The sequence below is a fragment of the Cervus canadensis genome, chromosome 20 (genome assembly GCF_019320065.1).
Source record: "Cervus canadensis isolate Bull #8, Minnesota chromosome 20, ASM1932006v1, whole genome shotgun sequence".
Taxonomy (NCBI): Eukaryota; Metazoa; Chordata; class Mammalia; order Artiodactyla; family Cervidae; genus Cervus; species Cervus canadensis.
The window spans coordinates 26,370,666-26,390,980 of record NC_057405.1 but is presented as its reverse complement, the minus strand read 5'-3'; the positions used below and the strand labels follow the sequence as shown (position 1 = coordinate 26,390,980).

General features: G+C 40.1%; 1 protein-coding gene across 1 annotated transcript in view; it reads right to left on the bottom strand.

Annotated features, from left to right (window-relative positions):
* CD109 (CD109 molecule) overlaps window positions 1–20,315 on the bottom strand; it is a 151,218-nt gene that overhangs the window by 47,884 nt on the left and 83,019 nt on the right. Inside the window, exons 16-23 of the mRNA XM_043439714.1 lie at window positions 17,802–17,876; window positions 17,225–17,285; window positions 12,875–13,016; window positions 11,688–11,805; window positions 9,680–9,793; window positions 7,739–7,957; window positions 6,863–7,007; window positions 3,161–3,337 (exon numbers count right to left, since the gene is read on the bottom strand). Coding sequence (XP_043295649.1) covers window positions 3,161–3,337; window positions 6,863–7,007; window positions 7,739–7,957; window positions 9,680–9,793; window positions 11,688–11,805; window positions 12,875–13,016; window positions 17,225–17,285; window positions 17,802–17,876 — 1,051 coding nt within the window. The remainder of the gene's footprint in view (window positions 1–3,160; window positions 3,338–6,862; window positions 7,008–7,738; window positions 7,958–9,679; window positions 9,794–11,687; window positions 11,806–12,874; window positions 13,017–17,224; window positions 17,286–17,801; window positions 17,877–20,315) is intronic.

Below are 20,315 nucleotides of genomic sequence, written 5' to 3'. Positions count from 1 at the left end.
ACAATTGCACTCATCTCACACGCTAGTAAAGTAATGCTCAAAATTCTCCAAGCCAGACTTCAGCCACGTGAACCATGAACTTCCAGATGTTCAAGCTGGTTTTAGAAAAGGCAGAGGAACCAGAGATCAAATTGCCAACATCTGCTGGATCATCCAAAAAACAAGAGAGTTCCAGAAAAACATCTATTTCTGCTTTATTGACTATGCCAAAGCCTTCGACTGTGTGGATCATAATAAACTGTGGAAAATTCTGAAAGAGATGGGAATACCAGACCACCTGACCTACCTCTTGAGAAACCTGTATGCAGGTCAGGAAGCAACAGTTAGAACTGGACAGGGAACAAGAGACTGGTTCCAAATAGGAAAAAGAGTACATCAAGGCTGTATATTGTCACTCTGCTTATGTAACTTATATGCAGAGTACATCATGAGAAACGCTGGGCTGGAAGAAGCACAAGCTGGAATCAAGATTGCTGGGAGAAATATCAATAACCTTAGATATGCAGACGACACCACCCTTATGGCAGAAAGTGAAGATGAACTGAAGAGCCTCTTGATGAAAGTGAAAGAGGAGAGTGAAAAAGTTGGCTTAAAACTCAACATTCAGAAAACTAAGATCATGGCATCTGGTCCCATCACTTCATGGGAAATAGATGGGGAAACAGTGGAAACAGTGTCAGATTTTATTTTTGGGGGCTCCAAAATCACTGCAGATGGTGATTGCAGCCATGAAATTAAAAGACGCTTACTCCTTGGAAGGAAAGTTATGACCAACCTAGACAGCATATTAAAAAGCAAAGACATTACTTTGCCAACAAAAGTCCATCTGGTCAAGGCTATGGTTTTTCCAGTGGTCATGTATGGATGTAAGAGTTGGACTGTGAGGAAAGCTGAGCGCTGAAAAACTGATGCTTTTGAACTGTGGTGTTGGAGAAGACTCTTAAAAGTCCCTTGGACTCCAAGGAGATTCAACCAGTCCAAAGGAAGATAAGTCCTGGGTATTCACTGGAAGGACTGATGCTGAAGCTGAAACTCCAATACTTAGGCCACCTCATGCGAAGAGTTGACTCATTGGAAAAGACCCTGATGCTGGGAGGGATTGGGGGCAGGAGGAGAAGGGGACGACAGAGGATGAGATGGCTGGATGGCATCACTGACTCAATGGGCATGAGTCTGAGTAAACTCTGGGAGTTGGTGATGGACAGGGAGGCCTGGTGTACTGTGATTCATGGGGTCACAAAGAGTCAGACACGACTGAGTGACTGAACTGAACTGAACTGAACCTAAGAATGTTGCAAAGTAACACCATCTCCTGGCATTCTGAGCATGGACTTGGGAGCCAGGCCATCCAGGGGAATCATGGGGAAGTTATTTAGCCTCCTGTACCTCAGTTTTCTCATCTGCAAAATGGAAGCAATAACAGTACTCCTATCTCCAAGGGCTTTTGTGAAAATTAAATTACAATATTTGTATAACAGGGTAAGTGATTATCATTATAACACAGCAGTTAGTTTAGGACAAACATGTCCCTTCATAATGAGGGAGCCTGGAAGAAAAAAGCTCACATTAAAATAACGTCTTTACTGAGTTTTCGAATTCCTAAGTGTGGAAAAGTTAGCCAAATCACTAACAAGCTTGCCTCTATTGGCATTTAACCCATTCATTGTTTTTAAAAAGGTTTAAAAAAAAAGGTTTAAAAAAATTGTTAAAAAAGGTAGGATGGAAAGTGTTCATTCAATTTGTAGATTATACTGAACAAGCAGTTTCCTATAATTTTGACCAATTTTTTTCATCAGTTTGATGGACAGCAGGTACCCCAAACTGTGCAGAATGATAAACTCAGCCAAACAGAGATCTTACTTCTTCTTGTTTAGTTGCTAAATCATGTCCGACTGTTCTGTGACCCCAGGGACTGTAGCTCACTGGGCCCCTCTATGCATGGGATTTCCTAGGCAACTATACTGGAGTGGGTTGCCATTTCCTTCTCCAGGGCATCTTTCTGATCCAGGGATTAAACCAGCATCTCCTGTATTGGCAGGCAGATTGTTTACCACTGAGCAACTGAGATCTTGATAGCGGTCCCCTAATGGAAGCACAAAGCTGAAACTGTGACTCTGGGTGGCTAGCTTTTAGAGTATTGGAAAAAAATCAAGTTTACATTATTATTGTTAAAAATGCCTCACAACTTTCCATTTTCTCCTAAGTATGGACATTAAGAGTATGGACTCGGGGGCCAGACAGTGAGTTCAGACCCCAGCTCTGCCACTCACCTATGTTACCTAACAAGTTAGGCAACTTTTCTGTGCCAGATTTTTACAGACTTTTGTCTGTAAGAAAAGGAGGACAATAACCATACTGACTGTGACCAGTAAGTAAAATATTATGTAAGGTGCTTAGAACACTGCCTGCCACATTTGTAAGCATCAACCGATGTTAATGATTGTTAATAGCAACTTGTAGACACAGAGCATCTCTGCGTCTGCAAACAGCAGCAGCCTCCCCAGGGCATCAGGGCAGAGTTCTCATGTTTTCCATGTGGCCAGGAGGGGACCCCATACTCACTCTTCCCTCCTAGCCCCCCGCCACTTGTAATGTTAAACGCCCCCACCATATGACACCATGCCTGTTCACCACATACAGACTTTCTCCACTGAACACGGACTTCCCTGGGAGGAAAGGCCTGACTTCCTGCGGCCTCCGCACGGGAACCGACCCTGGTCCCTCAGAGATACTCCAGAAACGTGGAATGACTCAATGAATATCCATTCCTTCAGATTTTTGTTGTTGTTCAGTCACTAAGTCGTGTCCAACTCTTTGCGACCCCATGAGCTGCAGCACACCAGCCTTGCCTGTCCTTCACCACCAGATTTTTAAGGGGCTTTAAATTTCCAATCCCTTATGAAAATATAAGCCCCTCCAGGATCAAACTCCTTTAACAAACATCTTCGCAGCAGTCAGTGAGCCAGACGCTGAGGGCAAGTGGTGATAGCTGTTAACACTTCCAGCACATTCCACACCATCTCAGGTCACAAGCACACAGCAAGGACAAAACCTGTCCATTCTGAAATACAGTCTAGAGTCAACGCTGACCGAAAACAAACCAAAAACAGAAACAAATGTATTTTTACAAAAAAAAAAAGTATATTTCTAAAATGCTTACCTTGCCTCATAAAAGAAAGGGCTTTTTCTTTTAAATTCTCGGTCAGTTGTTTCTTTTTAGTCAGATAATCCAAAACATAAATATTTGGAGCAAAATTTATCATGTTCTGTTCACCACAGCCATAAGGCATCCGAATCAGGGAGGCTAAGCCATTGATGGACGAACCAAGAATATCTCCTGAAAGCACAAGATATTTATCAAGGTCAGCAAATCCCCAATAACCATACCGCCTAATGGCAAAGAGAGCAGAAGGCACCCAACATTGAAGCAATATGACTGGAACTGAACTGGAATTGAAGCACTGCCAGGAACACAGGAGAAACCACATCCGGCTTTAGGAGGACTGGTCAAATACATGATAATACAATGGTACTGAACTTGTAGATTATGCGACAAATTAGGAGACTTTTAGCTCAAAGATACAGCACACATAAGCAAACTGTGAGGTTTTTAAAAATTTCTAACCAAAATCATTTGCATTAGGAAATCATCATTCTTATACAGGGAAGAAAAGTTAGTGTTATTCACATAAATAGAACTTTATTTTGACTTCCTTACTAATACACTATAAATTCTTGAGAAATGACGTTCTAAGGGCAGGGCTTGTGGTATTTTTCAATGTGCTCTATTTATCAACAACAAAGTAGAACTAATCGGTATATATGTTTCAATGAATCTCAGGATCAAAATGGGTTAAAAGTATTCTTCAAAGTTAGTAACATAAAGTTAAACAAAACACACGCTTACCCACATTCCTCTACCCACATTCTAACACCATGACTCAAGAAAATAAGTAAAAATTTAAAAATGTAAAGGCTGAGTTCTAATTTTGACCTCATTATGGTTGAACTGTATAGAGAAGAATATTTGTCAGTGTGGTTTACTTTAAAAACTTCACCATTCCAAGTCCAGATACCTATTGAAAACTTGCTCCTAAAAAAATGAATCCAAATAAGAGAGGAAGACTTTCGTGTGTGTAGGCCGCAGAAACGCTAGCGTACCATGTCTTAAACTTTAGATGTTAACTCAGAGAAGTAAATACCAGTACAGGTTTTGTTTCTTATTATTACCATCACTGCACCTTATGCTTTTAATATTCAAAGTGAACATAAACTTGGACTTTTAATAGTCAAAGAAGCAAGCCAATATTCACCAAATAAAACACAAATAGGTTTTTTAATAGCAAATTAAAAACCAAACAGGTTTTTTAAATAAATAGTGTATAAAAATAAAACTTGAAAAAACATTATTTTAAATAAAACTTTAAACTTCAGAATATTCAACAACCACAGGCAGACTCATTCCAACATAAGGAAAGATGGTACACACTCAAACTTCAAGGCTCTTGGGTGGAAGGGATAGTTAGGGAGTATGGGGATGAACATGTATACAGTGTTCCTATGTATATGTATAATACACATATTATAAATGGATAACCAACAGGGACCTACTGTATAGCACAGGAAACTCTGCTCAATGTTATGTAGCAGCCTGGATGGGAGGGGAGTTTGGGAGAGAATGGATACATATATATATGGTTGAGTCCCTTCACTATTCACCCGAAACTATCACAACATTGTTAACTGGCTATGAAACAAAGTGAAAGTCGCTCATGAGCAAGTCAATTCCTAGGCAGGTTGATAAGAAGTCCAGGGTCCCCGAGGAGGAGAAAGGGGTCTGGGGCTCTCAAGGAGGAGACAGGGGTCTGGAATTCTCAAAGAGGAAAGGACAAATGTTTTTTCCTACATTCCTCAGTAAGGATAATATAAAAATAATGTATCCTGCTCGAGGACATGTTTCTCCTTCCTGAAAATCTTCTGACCAATCCTGTTATCTTAAAATGTATATTATGGGAGTGGGTCTAGTAAGATCTTTACAACCTTGAGACATTCTTTTGATTTACTGTAATAACCAATTAAAAAAGCATTTAACTTCCTTGCTAACACTATCAAGCGGGGCATTCTCCATTCCCCTTCCGATGTCTATGTCAGAAGCTTTCCCCGTTCCTTTTCACTTTAATAAAACTCTGCTATACAAAAGCTCTTGAGTGATCAAGCCTGGTCCCTGGTCCCGAAGTTAAATCTTTGGTGGTCACAAATCCGACACCGTTCACCGTAAGCTATCACTCAGTCGTGTCTCTTTCCGACACCATGGACTATACAGTCCATGCAATTCTCCAGGCCAGAATACTGGAATGGGTAGCCTTTACCCCAATACAAAATAAAAAAAATTTAAAAAGAAAAAACTTCAAGGCTCTTCCCTCTGTATGTGTGCACACACGCGACATCATCTCCCAGCACCCCACCACAGTGGGACGTGTTTAAGCAGAATGTATTCTCCTCAATAGAGAGTTTATTTATTTCTTTTTAAGAATTATATCTAAGTCTCCCCAAAAAGCCCCCTCCTAGAGGGACTGGTTGTTTGGAGTAATAATAAAAAGCACTACCCCTGCAGGTGAGATTCAAAAGAAAAAGTGCCTTAGGTCTTGACACCTCAAAGACCTAACAAATTATTTAGATGTCATTAATTGAAACATTTCCAATACTTGGGCTACCTGATGCAAAGAGCCGGCTCATTGGAAAAGACCCTGATGCTGGGAAAGATTAAGGGCAGGAGGAGAAGGGGACGACAGAGGATGAGATGGTTGGATAGCATCATCATCTCAAGTTGGAGCAAACTCCAGGAAATAATGAAGGACAGGGAAGTCTGGCGTGCTGCAGTCCATGAGGTGGGTCGCAAAGAGTCAGAAACGACTGAGCGACTGAAAAACAACAAAATCTAAACATTTCTTTCAGCTATTTGTAAAGCACAACTATACAAATAAGCCATTTCTGTGGAAGTTCTAATAGTTGAAAGTCCTTTGGGGTTACCAAGGCAACTAGGAGAAGGTGACTAAGTCAGTGGGTGGCTTCCAACGGTACAGGGTACTTGCGTTCTGCACAGAAAACCGCTCAAGGCAGTGGTCCTCAACTTCTGGTTGTCAGAAGCACTAGCAGAACCGTTTCAAAACATGCATGTCCTAGCCGTAGCCCAAGGGAGTCTCACTGAGTAGACTGGGAGTGGAACCCGGATATTTGCGTATTTGCAAAGCTCCACAGAAGGCTGTGATATTCACCAGTAACTGAGAGCCACAAAGGCAGAAAAACTCCTCCCTCCAGCCACACAATATTGTGGCCTGGCTCCTCAAAGAGTGGACTGCACACTAGAAACATCAGCAACACCTGGGAGCCTCTTAGAAATGCAGAATCCAGGGCCCACCCCACGCCTACTGAGCCAGAATCTGCCTTCGCACAGCGTCCCCAGAAGATTCATGTGCACCTTGAAGACTGGTCCAGAACTGGTCCAGAAGAACTGGTCCAGAACACACATCTTACTTGCCTTTCTACTGGAATCAGCGGTTGGCAGCAACTAGAAAAAGTTTTATTTAACTAGGATTAAATAAGAAAATATACCTAAAAAGGACCTACTGGGAACTATATTCAGTTTCTTGTAATAAACTATAATGGAAAAGGATCTGAAAAAATATATACTTATACATATGTATCACTGAACCACTTTACTGTTCACCCAAAACAGTGTCAATCAACTGTACTTCAATTTAAATAATTCCTTAAAAAAGAAAATGCATGTACAAATAAATGAGAACTGTGTATTATCATATATGAATAAGCCAGTGGTGAGGGTGATGTACCCTGTTCTTACCGATTGCAGTGATCTGAACCCTCTCACTGCCACTCACTGTGTGAGGAGGGAAGGAGAAACTCAGTGTTTTCAGGGTAGTTTGTAGCGTGCTGTCCGTCAAATCTAGCAAGATGGATTGTGAATATGATTTTTCTATTCCTTCAGCCTGTTGATAAAAAGTAACACAATTAACATGGTCTCTATTCCTCTGTTTAGAGAAAACTATAGGCAGATAATGAGTTAATTGTCTGGCCTGTTACAGTTAGATAAGTACCTACAAGGTCTTGATTCTTGGTTCAAACCCGTTAATAAATGTTTACTTTCTCTTTAAATTAGAGAAAATAGTTCATGGAATGGCAATGGAAATGATAAAGGAGAAGATGAAAAGGGGATGAGAAACCCTCTGAAATAGGTTCTTTTATTATTCAAAGAGATTAAATACCTTGTCCAAAGGCACCCTTTGGTGACAGAGCTGGGATGAAACCCAGGGCTGCCTCCCTCCAGAACACAAGTGCTTATCCACTATGCTGAGTTGCCTTTTGGTGCATACTGTCTTCTCCAAAAAAAACCTACAAAACCTATTCTACCTGTACTGAGGAATTCCAAAATTCAAAATCTATATATCAACTTGGCACAATTTAACAGGATTCCAATGTCACTCAGAGTGTAAATGTAACCTGCTTTATAATCACACTATAAATTTCAATAAGACATTGGCAATTACCTCCAATTGCATGATATATTTTTACATTTAGATGAGAAAAACATTAGGCATTCCTGGAGGGTGGAGAAGATGTCCTACTAGGTCTTGAAAACAAATTTAACCAGGAAAAAAGCCATCTTCTGCTTCCTTTTCAATTATGTATTTCCATTTTGTTTTAAACTTCAAGTATTTACCTTCACTAAAATCTTCTGGGTGACAGCATCAGAAGCAGCAGGTGAAACAGCTGTGACCGTGATGGGCACTTCCCCCAGACGTGTTGGCCTGACAGGGAAAAGAACAGTTGCCCCATCCTCACTGGGAACCAGAATGGTCTGTTGGTGTCCCGTGGCATTGATTTCGTTTGAAGCCATTAGAATATCAAATGCATCACTTTTCTCAATTATTACCTTAACCTGGAAGAAAAACAAAGTCATCAAAGGTTCTATATAATAAATGCTCCTCAGTAAAATGTTGCTTTGTGCATTCATGCTAAGTCGCTTCAGTCGACTCTTTGCAATCCTATGGACTGCAGCCTGCCAGGCTCCTCTGTTCATTGGATTCTGCAGACAAGAATACTGGAGTGGGTTGCCAAGCCCTTTCAAGTGTGGTTAAATCTGTGAGGCCCAAGACTAGAGAAAAATGAAAGGTTCAGAAAGGTTCAGCCAAGAAAAGGGTGTAAAGGTAACAGGAAAAACCTAGTTCTTTCTCACGCTTTTTCCACCTACCTCAAGACAAGCAGGGAAATGCCATTCTTCAGGTCTAACATTAAACTCCCACTAACATTAAATTCTCTCATATTCTGAAGGTTGAGTTATTTCATGTCCTGGTACTACCACCAGCCTGACTCAACTGTGTCATCCTGGGACACTAGTCCCATTAGAAAAATCTGAGGCAAACAGGATGAAACGTCATTACACTCACTGAGAATCTCTAAAATTATTCCAAGAAAAATATGAATGAGACACTAGTCCTGATGCACGTGTTGGTTGTAAACTTTCGTAGAGTACTTCAAAGTTGCCAGGCTCATCAAGAAGAGCATTTCTCTGGATGTTAGACTTTATGAATTGTTTTTCCCACTTATTTTCTCACCTGTTTCTCAAAATATTTATCTAATAGATGACTAAACTGCAATTAAGTTACCTGTCATTAAGTGAACAAGCTGGATACTGAATCTGGGCCTTCTGACTCCAGATCTTTTGCTCTTTACACTATACCATGTTGAGAAAATTAAAAAGTAAAATTAGAAAATAAGAACCAGCTTATTCTCTAGACACAGTGCTTAAAGAGATGATGGCATTTTCGGGTAGTAAGGTTAATTACAACCCCTAGTCTGGGGGTGGGAGTGGGGAGGGAATCATTTCATTAGCACTGCTATGGGCACAATAAAAAGAGTGGGCCTACCGCTGCCTTACAGGGAGCTGATTGGCTGAGGGGACACCAGGCCATGACTCAAAAATCAAAACCTTGGAAACAGAATACACTAACACAGGAAGCTCAACTGTACCCTATGACAACCTAGAGGGGTAGGAAGGTGGGGGGCGGGGAGGGTCCAAGAGGGAGGGGACATATGCATATCTAGGGCTGGTTCATGTTGATGTATGGCAGAGCCCAATACAATGTTGTAAAGCAATTATCCTCCACTTAAAAATAGATTAAAAAAAAAAAAAAGAAAATACTGTACAAATACGGGGACCGCTAGCCTAACAGCATGAGTGAGATTCCTCAGGGAAGACACCTTAGTTCCAAACCAGTCCTTGAAAGGAATAAATTCTTGCCAGTTGCAGTGGGCACAGAATGGCACTGTGAAGTGGCAAGACAACCTCCGTGTGGGAGGAGAGTAGGGGAAAAATGTGGGGAGAAAGGAGCACGAAAGAGAAAGAGATGTCAGGAAATGAAGTTGTGGGGCTAAAGCAGAGAACCCGCACTAGAAATTTGGGGGAGAATGCCCAGACATGCCAGCAATATCCTTCAACATTAACAAGCTGAAGAAATGGTGGGCAAAGTATGGCTATTTTCAATATTCCAGAAATGTATAACATTTTTAGATGCCCAAACACTACATAACCCAATGCCAGCATGCTTTTTCTTCATTTTTCCTGACATGTAAATGATGAACAAACCTTTTAGCACATTACCTCAGTGGCATCTTTCAAATAATTGAATATGGTTACTTCCAAAGCAAATTCTTCACCTCTGATGACAGAGTATGGAAGATTCAAAAAAATGAAAAATGGTTGGAAGGCTTGGAGCTGGAAAGAACACAATGAATACAGATTTTATTTAAGTCCAGAGCTTCATTCACACTTACACACTTAAATCTCACAAAACTTACAACACTTATTAGTAGCTTCGCATAGAAATGTCCTCTTGCCTACCAACAGAAAACCGCAACCTATCCTAAATAAACAGGGGCATATTGCTTTGATATATAACACAGTAATCACTATGTTTTATGAAATTCCCACTAGGAACTAAGGACTTTATACAAATTATTTCATCACACCTATGTAGGCAGGTGTTATGGTCATATTTTACAGAAAAGAAACCTATTTTACAGAAACATATTTTACAGAAAAGAAGCTCAGCCGCCTCTGTAACTGGTGCAAGAGCACGCTGCTGGCCAGTGCAAGAGTCAGAACTGGATCCTGGCATGTCTGAGGCCATAGCCAAGTTCCTCTTCTACTACTCCGCCATGCCGATTTCATCATTCTGCTTTTAAAGCCATTGTCCAAATGAAACAGCATCTGTTTTAGACTCCTGTGAAGAGCAAATGATCTTTTGCCTACCACCCTATGGACTATAGCCCACCAGGCTCCTCTGTTCATGGAATTCTCCAGGCAAGAATACTGGAGTGGGTAGCCATTCCCTTCTCCAGGGGGATCTTCCTGACCCAGGAATCAAGGTGGGGTCTCCTGCAGTGCAGGCAGATTCTTTACTGTCTAAGCCAGGGGAGCCCAACATATAAACACATACATATATGTTGGTCACCCAAACTCTGATAGTGTTGGCCAAGCTTCTCACTGGCAGCAGTTAATTCTCTCTTAGAAGTTTATCTGGAAATCTGTGGAAGTCTCAGACTATCACAACGAGGTGCTCCTGGCACTTAGCAGGTGAAGGTCTGCATGCTCAGGACAGTCCCAGACAATGAAGAATTGCCCTGTGTTCCTCATGATTCTTAAATGTCCTTTCATGTAGACAAAGCCCCTGCTTATAATAAGCTGGACTTACAACCTAATTACAACACACATATAAACCCAAAGCATCTGTCAATATACAACTATTCTGTAAATCAAGAGGAAACTGCACTTTGTTTTGTAACTTTACCAAAATTTCTTCACTATTTCAAAACTTTACATCACCACAGGGAGCACCACTCAAGGTTTTTGCATTGCTAAAACAATACATGTATATCAAATTGCATTTTGCAGCTCTTATACACAAGATACCTATGTACACACAAGGTATACTGTGTACTGCATAAATATTCAAATATGTTACTATGCTTTCTTGTGCAACTATGCCTGGCCACTTACATACTAAAAAGTTTATTATTTTATTATACATTACTTTCCTTTTATTTCTCCTTGGTATTTCACTTAGAGCATCTTACTGATTTTTTTTATTAAGGTATATTAAATTTTCTATGCATTTCATTTGCACAGATGGTTGAGGGGCAAAACAAAATATCTGTTTTTAAAAACCAGCTTCATATGTGACAGAGCTGAAAGCTACTGGCCTCAGACCAATCACAGTCAAGAGTTTCCTCCTGTCAGTGACGGTTTAGGGAGCGACATGGGATGTAATTTGACCAAAGAGTTGTGAAGGAATGTTCACTAAGGGACATTCTGAGTTCTGCTCATCCTTAAAGAGGACATTCTCTCTCTTCTGGCCTTTGGAAGTAATTGGACTCAGTCAACAATAAACCTACTCTCCAAATCTCAACACAGAGCTAGCACAGTTAACAGTTTAATGCAGTTCACACTTGAAAATGTAAAACAGATGAAAAACAAAAAGGAAATGCCAAGAAACCTTCAAACTATGATCAACATCATAAGCAATCACTTTTCTAAAATCCACTGAGGAGCTGATGCTCTCTGCTTCGTGGCATTGTACCATCTATAAGTAGCCCTTTCGTATACTTACCTCCGCTGGAGCAGTTGTTAGTCCAAGACCTAAATCCTCAGAGATCACAAAAGCAGTTACAACCCAAGAAGTGATAGAATCAGGCACAGTAACTTCAAATTCTTGGTAAATTCTGGAACTGAAGTCAAGATAAACATAAAAGTCACAAAACCAAGAACAGACACACTTCAAAATAGGCCAACATAACCTAAACCATGTTTTGGAAGAATTTCCATGTTTCGGAAATTTTTAATTTTCCAAATAATTTACATATCTAAAATTTTTTTAAGATTTAAGCATAAAGCAATACATCTCAAGTTCTCAAGGAACAGATCATAATAAGGTCATAATACTGCATACTGATCGATATTCCAATAAAAATCTTTCTACAATATTTATATCTTCAAGACAAGCATCATTTTCAAAAATGTTATATAGATAATAAATATCCTTTTCCAAATTTAACTCCCATTTATTTCTCTCAGTATGCATAAAGTTTCCCTCTGTATTCTTTGTCAATGCTATTATTTGTTTTTGGAGGTTTGACTCGTGTCTTATTTCAAATTTCCATAAATAGCTGACTCACAATATATGCAGATTTCATGATTCAACATTTCATGTTGAGTCATCACGCCAGGTGGCACAGAGTTTGTTAGCTAGGTTGAGTTCTTTTCAATGCCCACACCTCTTCTGCTTGTGGCTCACAGGGATGTTTAATGGGGCGCCACAAGGCAGAAGGAACAATCATGAGCGCTTCCCAGCCCAAGCAACAAAGGAACTCCCAGCAGTCTTTCCCCAGTGAGAACCATGCAACTTCAGGGAAATTAAAATCATCCTTCTTTAGAAAAGGCCTGTCTTCTCCTTGATGATCCTCTTACTGCCACAATTCGCATACAGCTTTATTAAAAACTATGCATGTGTGTGTTCAGTTGCTCAGCTGTGTTCAACTCTCTGTGACCCCACAGACTATAGCCCACCAGGCTCCTCTGTCCATAGGATTTTCCAGGCAAGAATAGTGGAGTGGGTTGCCATTTCCTTCTCCAATTAAATACTATATTTAGATACAATTAATATCATTCTTTAAAAACTCTTGGTCTATTTAGTTCTTTATCACACTATGTTTATACTGAAACATTAGAAAGAGGGCAAAACTTACTTAAAACCAAGACCAAACAAAATATATACAGGCAAAGAACTTTAATCTGTACCCCATGTTGGTGTCTAGCCATATCCAAGTCTCTGGAAAATGCTTTCGTACACGCGGACTGCTACCCAGAGAAAAGTCATGAAGATCTACCAAGTAGCTTTCATTTTCGTCCACAAACCTCTCAGCCAACTCTACACTGTCATCTAAAAATAAACATTGACAATTGTTAGGAGAAAATCACGGTAGATAATGTTCATAAACCTAGTCCACAGAATTACAGCATCTCTCAGCTGACAAGGCCTTTACAGCTTATCTTCTCCAATCCTTCTCATTTGACACCCGAGACCCACAGCAGTCATGTGACTTACCCCAAGCCACATGGTCACTCATGGCAGAGCTGGGAAAAAACGTTCTCTGGCCCTACAACCAATACCTAAAAAACTACTTGCAGTTCAGCTGCAAAAAAATAGGTTAAATCCCATTTTTACAAGTTATCTCCAGTTCTGCTATTCTCCTCTTCTTAGATTCCTAGTGCTGAATGCCTTTGGCTACACCTGCCACAAGATGCTACAAGAATCCAGCTTATTAGCTTTTTTTATAACAAAACAGTCACACTGACACACAGATGCTGGATCACCTATCTCTATTCTTTCAACTTTTCTATAAGCCTAAAACTATTTTAAAACAAAACGTTAAAAAATAAAATTATACTGAAGAAGTTACCAGAGATACAAAGATAAATGCAATGAGCTCCACCCACTGTCTACGGAGAAGGCAAACAAATACATGAGTTAGAGTCCACTCAGGCAAAATGTCTGCCATGCAGAGAACAGCTAATTTTACACAGAATCTGAATAATGAAAAGGGTATGGCTAGGAAAAAAAAAAATCCATCTTGTGTTGTTTATTGCATTACATTTTCCTTATGTCTCAGATAAAGAGCATCCCATACAAGAGGGGGGAAAAAAGGAAGCTAAGTACAAAGGCATGTCCAGAATATGGCAATGCTTATTAGGAAAGAGTGGCATAAAATGAGAACATAAGGAATGCACAGGTCCAGATTTTAAAATATCAGTTATCCCATGCTGAAGGATTTGGACTTGATCCTTTAAGCAGTGATGATCTACTGAAGGTTTTAAAATAAATCAGAAACGTGATCTATTCCATGTTTTATAATGGTAACTCTGGTCTCAATGAGAACAGTGGTTTAGCGATGGGGGAATGGACGCAGGAGAAAAGGACGGATCCTGCACTGCCCAGGGAAACACACTGACCAGAAGCTGGGGCCCAGCAGAGGAGAGGAAGGACAGCCTTGAAATGACTCTGCTCGGCCTCCCAGTTGGATGAGCTCTGTGCGTGCCCACGGCACTTTCTCTCCCCATCACACCCCTCAGCACACTCTTCTACCTGTGTGCTGGTTTGCCCTACTAGACCAAGCTTGAACTTCCATTGCCTCTGATATGCCAGGCACATATTAAAATCATCTACTGATAATAGGTAATTGCAGATTTCTGAGTACCAAACATGTGCGAGGCACTGTGCATGCTTCTGGATTTAACCTCCTAACAACCCTGTAATAGAGGCAATATTATTAGTACTTATAATTCAAGGAGAAACCTGAGGTTTAAGGAGCTTAATGAATTTCCTTGGGGTCATAAAGCCACGATTGAAAGTCAGAAGTATTTCTTGGTAAACTCCTTTCTTAATCACTAGGCTGTTCTGCATCTGGCAGCGAGGAAAGAATCAAGGATGAGTTTTGGGTTTCTGATGCAAACACGTGGGTAGATGGTGATTTCATTAACAGATATATGAGATCATATCAATTCAAGAGCTCACATATCAGTCAAATCATATTAGGGAAGAGCAATGGTTTGTGACATATAGAATTTAAGGTATGTGTGGGGCATCAGGGTGCAGAATCAGGAGGGGTAAGATAAACAATCAAGGTGTTCCAGAGTTGAATTTAATGGGGAAGATGTCATGGAAGGACCAAGGACTAGGGAAGAATTCTACCAAACTGACTGACCACGTGGTCCAGGTTGTCGCTGTTGTGTTATGTTTACTCATGTTCTAGCTGTTTGGCAACCCCACGGACTGTAGCCCACCAGGCTCCTCTGTCCATGGGATTTCCCAGGCCAGAATACCAGAATGGGTTGCCATTTCCTTCTCCAGGGTTATCTCCCCTATCCAAGGATCAAACCTGCATCTCCTGCACTGGTAGGCAGTTTCTTTACCACTGAGCCACCTGGGAAGCCCGTGGTCCAGGTACCAGTGGCAAATATGGGCAGAAGGAGTCAGTGACCAAAACTGACCAGGAGAGGCCAAAACCAAAGAAGACACGTAACAGAATCAGGGGAGTGAGGGCACATACAAAGGAGAAGGACAGGCATTTGAAATGTCAGGGGTAGATCCATGGTAGGTGATGACGTGACCTATGACTACTGTTGCCATGGTGATGATCACATGACAGTAGACGGGCCACCCACACCTTCAAATCCCCCAAGAAGACAAAGTAGTCAGACTCTGAACCTTCTGCCAGAGTCATTAATATAGAGAGAGGCAAAGGGAAAGTAGGTGACTGAATGTTGATTAAAGGATACGTGATTGAAAGTTTTGAGCTTCAAATGATAAGGGGCTTTTAACTGAGGACTGCTGAACAATGGTCTTGAAGTAGCCAAGAAAATACTGAACTCTATACACCTACTGGGAATGGGGGGCTTCCCTGGTGGCTCAATGGTAAAGAATTCACCTGCCAATGCAGGAGATGTGGGTTCGATCCCTGGGTCAGGAAGATACCCTGGAGAAGGAAATGGCAACCCACTCCAGTTTTCTTGCCTGGCAAATTCCATGCACAGAGGAGCCTGGCAGGCTATAGTCCATGGGGTCCCAAGAGTCAGACATGCCTTAGTGACTAAATAACAACAACATGTACCTTCAGACCGTGAACCAGAAGAGAGGCAGAAAAATTAATGTCAATTACTTGAAGGTTTCCAAGAACATAATATACCAGTAAAAATATTAGGTTTCTTCTGTTACAGTGAAGAGGTAGAAGGTTCTCAGAAAAGGTAAAGATTACAATAAGTGTTACTAAAAATAGAATGAGTATGATAGCACCAGGATTTGATAAGTAAACATAAATAAAGCTGGGTAAAAGCTGAGACCAACAGAGAGAGCATGGAAAATCAGATTGGTTGGAAGGCTGCCTAGGATAAATGATTACATGAAGAAAGCTAAAAGTGCCAAGTGTCTTTAATACACAGAGATCATAATGACTTCATAAAACCTTTAAGACTATAAAATTGTTCTTAAAACTTCAGGACAGAGGCTCAGGTGTCCTACGGTGTCAAGAACCAACCCCAAAATGGAGAGTCTGGAGTTTAGTGGGGGAACATGGGGTAGAAATCAGGGGACTCATGAATAGAAACTATGATAGTTCTATAGTCTTTCGAAATGATTTCGTATCATTTTACCTGAAAGAAGTGAGAACAGCTTCTAGAATTAATCATTCTCATTTATACATTTCCTTCAGTCAAAATATTTTATGGGGACCTCCCTGATGGTCCAGTGGCTAAGAATCCACCTTGCTATGCACGGGACAGGAGCTCGATCCCTGGTCCAGGAACTAAGATCCCACACGCCATGAAGCAACTAAGCCCCCACATCACAACTACCGAGTCCACGCACCACAACTAGAGTCCTTGCACCACACGAAGGATCCCACATGTGACGGAGACCCCACATAGTGCAACTAAGACCCGACGCAGTCTAATCAATCAGTTAATTTTTTAAAAGAAGTTAAAATGAACAATTCAAGTAAAACGCCTTGTGAATTTTCCTTAAAGCACATCTTTTAATTAGTTGGGTGGTCAAGTCTACTTCGCAATCCAGGAAACAGGGATGTGTGATGTGATCCTGCCTGGGAAGAACTCAGATTAAGGAGACGTGTGTGTGTGTGTGTGTGTGTGTGTGTGTGTGTGTGTGTGTGTACCACATACTTCATGGCATCTGGGCTATTTTCTAGCTGCACAATAAAAAGCCAGAGAACAGAATGTTTCAAAAACATGTTGCCTCCTTTTAACTAATTCCAAAGTAACATCGCAGTTTACAATACAAATTGGAGGCATAAGATCTTTCAATATGTCCAGAAATATAACCATGTCAAAAAGTTACAGAGAGAAAATGGAAAGTAATCATTAGAAAGATCTAAACAGGAGCTGAAGAACACTCCATGTCATGGCCCAGATGTACTTCCAAGTACATTAAACTCCAAACACTATAGGATAAAAGAATAGAAAATGAAAATTACAATATCCATATTCAACTAGAATGTATTCATACTTACATAAGTAACTATAAATACCTGAGATGAAAGATTTAATGACTTAAAAAGCACTTTGCCAGATTTCACTTACAAACACCGTCAATGTAATCCTTCACAAGGTTTGCATCCGTCAACACCCAGAGGCCACACTCCTAGAAAGAATCATTTTAATTTTCATTTAAAATATAAGTTTAAACGCCCTCTAAATTTTCAGTTACCTATACCCCTAATTCACTCTTGCTGTTTTGTTTTTGTGAAAACATGTGAAAATACCTCCCTTTGCTTTTTTAACTCTTGCTCATTTTTGAGAGTTTAAATACATACATGCATATACAGTTTCTCACAACAAGACACACAGCCACACACACAAGCACACACACACTCTCACATGCAGAAAGAGCTATTTCAGAGTCAAGGAAAGTGATATAAAAGAAAGAAGTTACTTGTTTAATGGTAATTCCATTATTTCTCTAATGATGAATTTACTCATTTGCTTTTAAGACTATGGACTAAAAGAAGGATGGCCATCTTTCAATTTCAAATTACACTTATATAACACACTGCACTTCAGCAACTGAAGTTAGTTTTGTAGCAGTAAATATATTAATATCTTTTCAAATTATATATATATATATAAATTTTCAAATTACAGAGCAAACTAAACATACCTGAAAGACTGCAAAAGAATTCATGAACATGCCTAAATAATATCCTGTGTTATAAAGTTCCAATTCATGGACCACCTAAGAAAAAGATAAAATATACAGAATGAAAGCATTCATATCAATGTGTTCTGCCCTCTCAACATTTCTGATATGTACTGTGAATAAAAGACAGGTACACATGCTTATCAAATGTACTACATCAAATAGACCATATGCTTATCAAATTTGAAAATGACACAAATGGAGGAATAATGAATATGTCAATGCCATGTTCATAATTCTATCAGCCAAAAATACACTTCTTCTTTAAACTTATTTTTATTCTGTTCAGTAATCAAGAGTTCCTAAGAAGTGTGGGCTTGTTGACAAAGCCAACACGTAGAGATCAGCATTAAAAATGAGTCATACTTTTGACAAAGATAAAGAGGGTCAATGTGATGGTTAACATAAGACCTTAAAAAATATCAGTTAAGAATCCAAGTCAGTTCTAACAAGGTGGATGAAGCTAGAGCCATTTATACGGAGTGAAGTTAAATCAGAAACAGAAAAATTAATTAATGTGTATTTATGAACTCCAGAAAAATGCTACTGATGAACCCATTTGCAGAGCAGGAATAGAGATGCAGACACAGAAAACAGATTTATGGACACAGCGGGGAAAGGTGAGGGTGGGATAAATTGAAAGAGTAGCATTGAAACATATACATAACCATGTGTAAAATAGCTAGCTAGTGGGAAGTTGCTACATAACACAGGAAGCTTAAACAAGTGCTCTGTGATGACCTAGAGGGGTGGACTGGGGGATGCGATGGGAGGGAAGTTCAAGAGGGAGGGAACACATGTATACTTATGGCTGATTCACACTGTCGGACAGCAGAAACCAACATACAATAATTGTTGTAAAACAATTATCCTTCAACTAAAAATAAATTTTAAAAAATTTTGCTAAGTGAAGTAAAGCAGATACAAAAGGACAAATATTGCATGATTCCACTCATGTGAAATATCTAGAATAAGTAAATTCATAAGATCAGAAATTTGATTAGAGGTTACCAGTGTTGCAAAGGGAAGGAGGTAATGAAGAGTTATTGCTTCATGGTCACAGAGTCTCTATTTAGAATGATGAAAATTTCAGAAATAAACAGTGATGATGGTTATACATTATTATGAATAATTAATGCCACTGAACTATACCTTTAAAAGTGATTAAAATGGAAAATGTCATGTTATATATATTTTACTATGGTAAAAAAAAAGTTAGGATATTATAACCCTTTGGTAACTACTTTGATACATTTACCTCAATTACATTAGCATTAAGATTGGGAAATTAAGACAGGGAAAAGAATTATGGACAATTCTAAGTTTAAAAACATATCAAGTTTAACATTAAACACCCTAACCACTGCTTCTGCTTTACTAACAATAGCATTGCTACACCCATGGTAAGGAAGCATGATGCTAGAATAGGCATCAAGAAGAAAGCAACAGAATGAGAAAACAGAAAATTCAATAATATCTCAACAAGCTGGCCAATATAGTTAGCCCAACTATAGACAATGAAGCCAGAGCCAGACAGGATGGAGAGGAAAGTTTTTCATTCCATAACTCAAACTCTACCACACAAGACCTATATGTGCAATGCAGGTGTGAATCAATGGAACTATCTAGGAAGAAGCATCTCTTGCATACGGAAGTCCTCTTTTCCTCACTGGTTCAGTGAGAAAGCTGCAGCAATGGAAGTCTGGTATCTGCAGGTTAGTCCTGGAAGATGTAGGACACTTAAATTATTCCAAGGCATTCACAAGTCTCTGGACAGCATACATAAATTTAACAAAAATGAAAGAATGGAAAATGGTCCATTATCATAGGCTCCTGACTCCTTCCTCTACAGCCAACACTTGAGAAATACGAAATGCAAGCAAGAAACTTATATGAGTAGAACAAGAAAACCCTCAGAAGAGGGAAGGGTATCTCCAGTTGGGGTGTTGGAGGAAGCAGATGGCAGAAAGCTGATACACAGCAGCAGGCTGGAAGAGGCTTTTAAATTCTACTTGTGCTTCTCTTCAGGAGGTAGCCTTAGGACAATCATCCCGGCAATTCACTGCCAAAACCAGCAGGCAGTGGGCAGGCAGTCTGCTGATAATACCAGGATATTAATGGCCAGGACAATACCAGCTCAGCACCTCTGCCCTTCTGGTGTGAAAGAACCAGGAAACATTTAGACAGACCCCTGGCCTTCAAGCATTCACTTTTCCTCCCCTCCTCCTCCCACCCCTCCGAGCTGGTGGGTCATCACCTCAGGAGATTACCTCTTACTGGGCTGCTTTTCCCTAGGAGCTTAAAAATGAACCACTGGGTGGAAGGGGGCAGCACATAGGGAGAATCAAAAGTAGTTCTCTAGTCCCTGAAGCTCAACCCTTCCCCTCTCTTTAAACTGACAAGAATTAAACGGATTGGAGCCTGGTATTCAGCCTTCCCCAACAGACAGAACAGCTGCCAAATCAGTTCAACTAG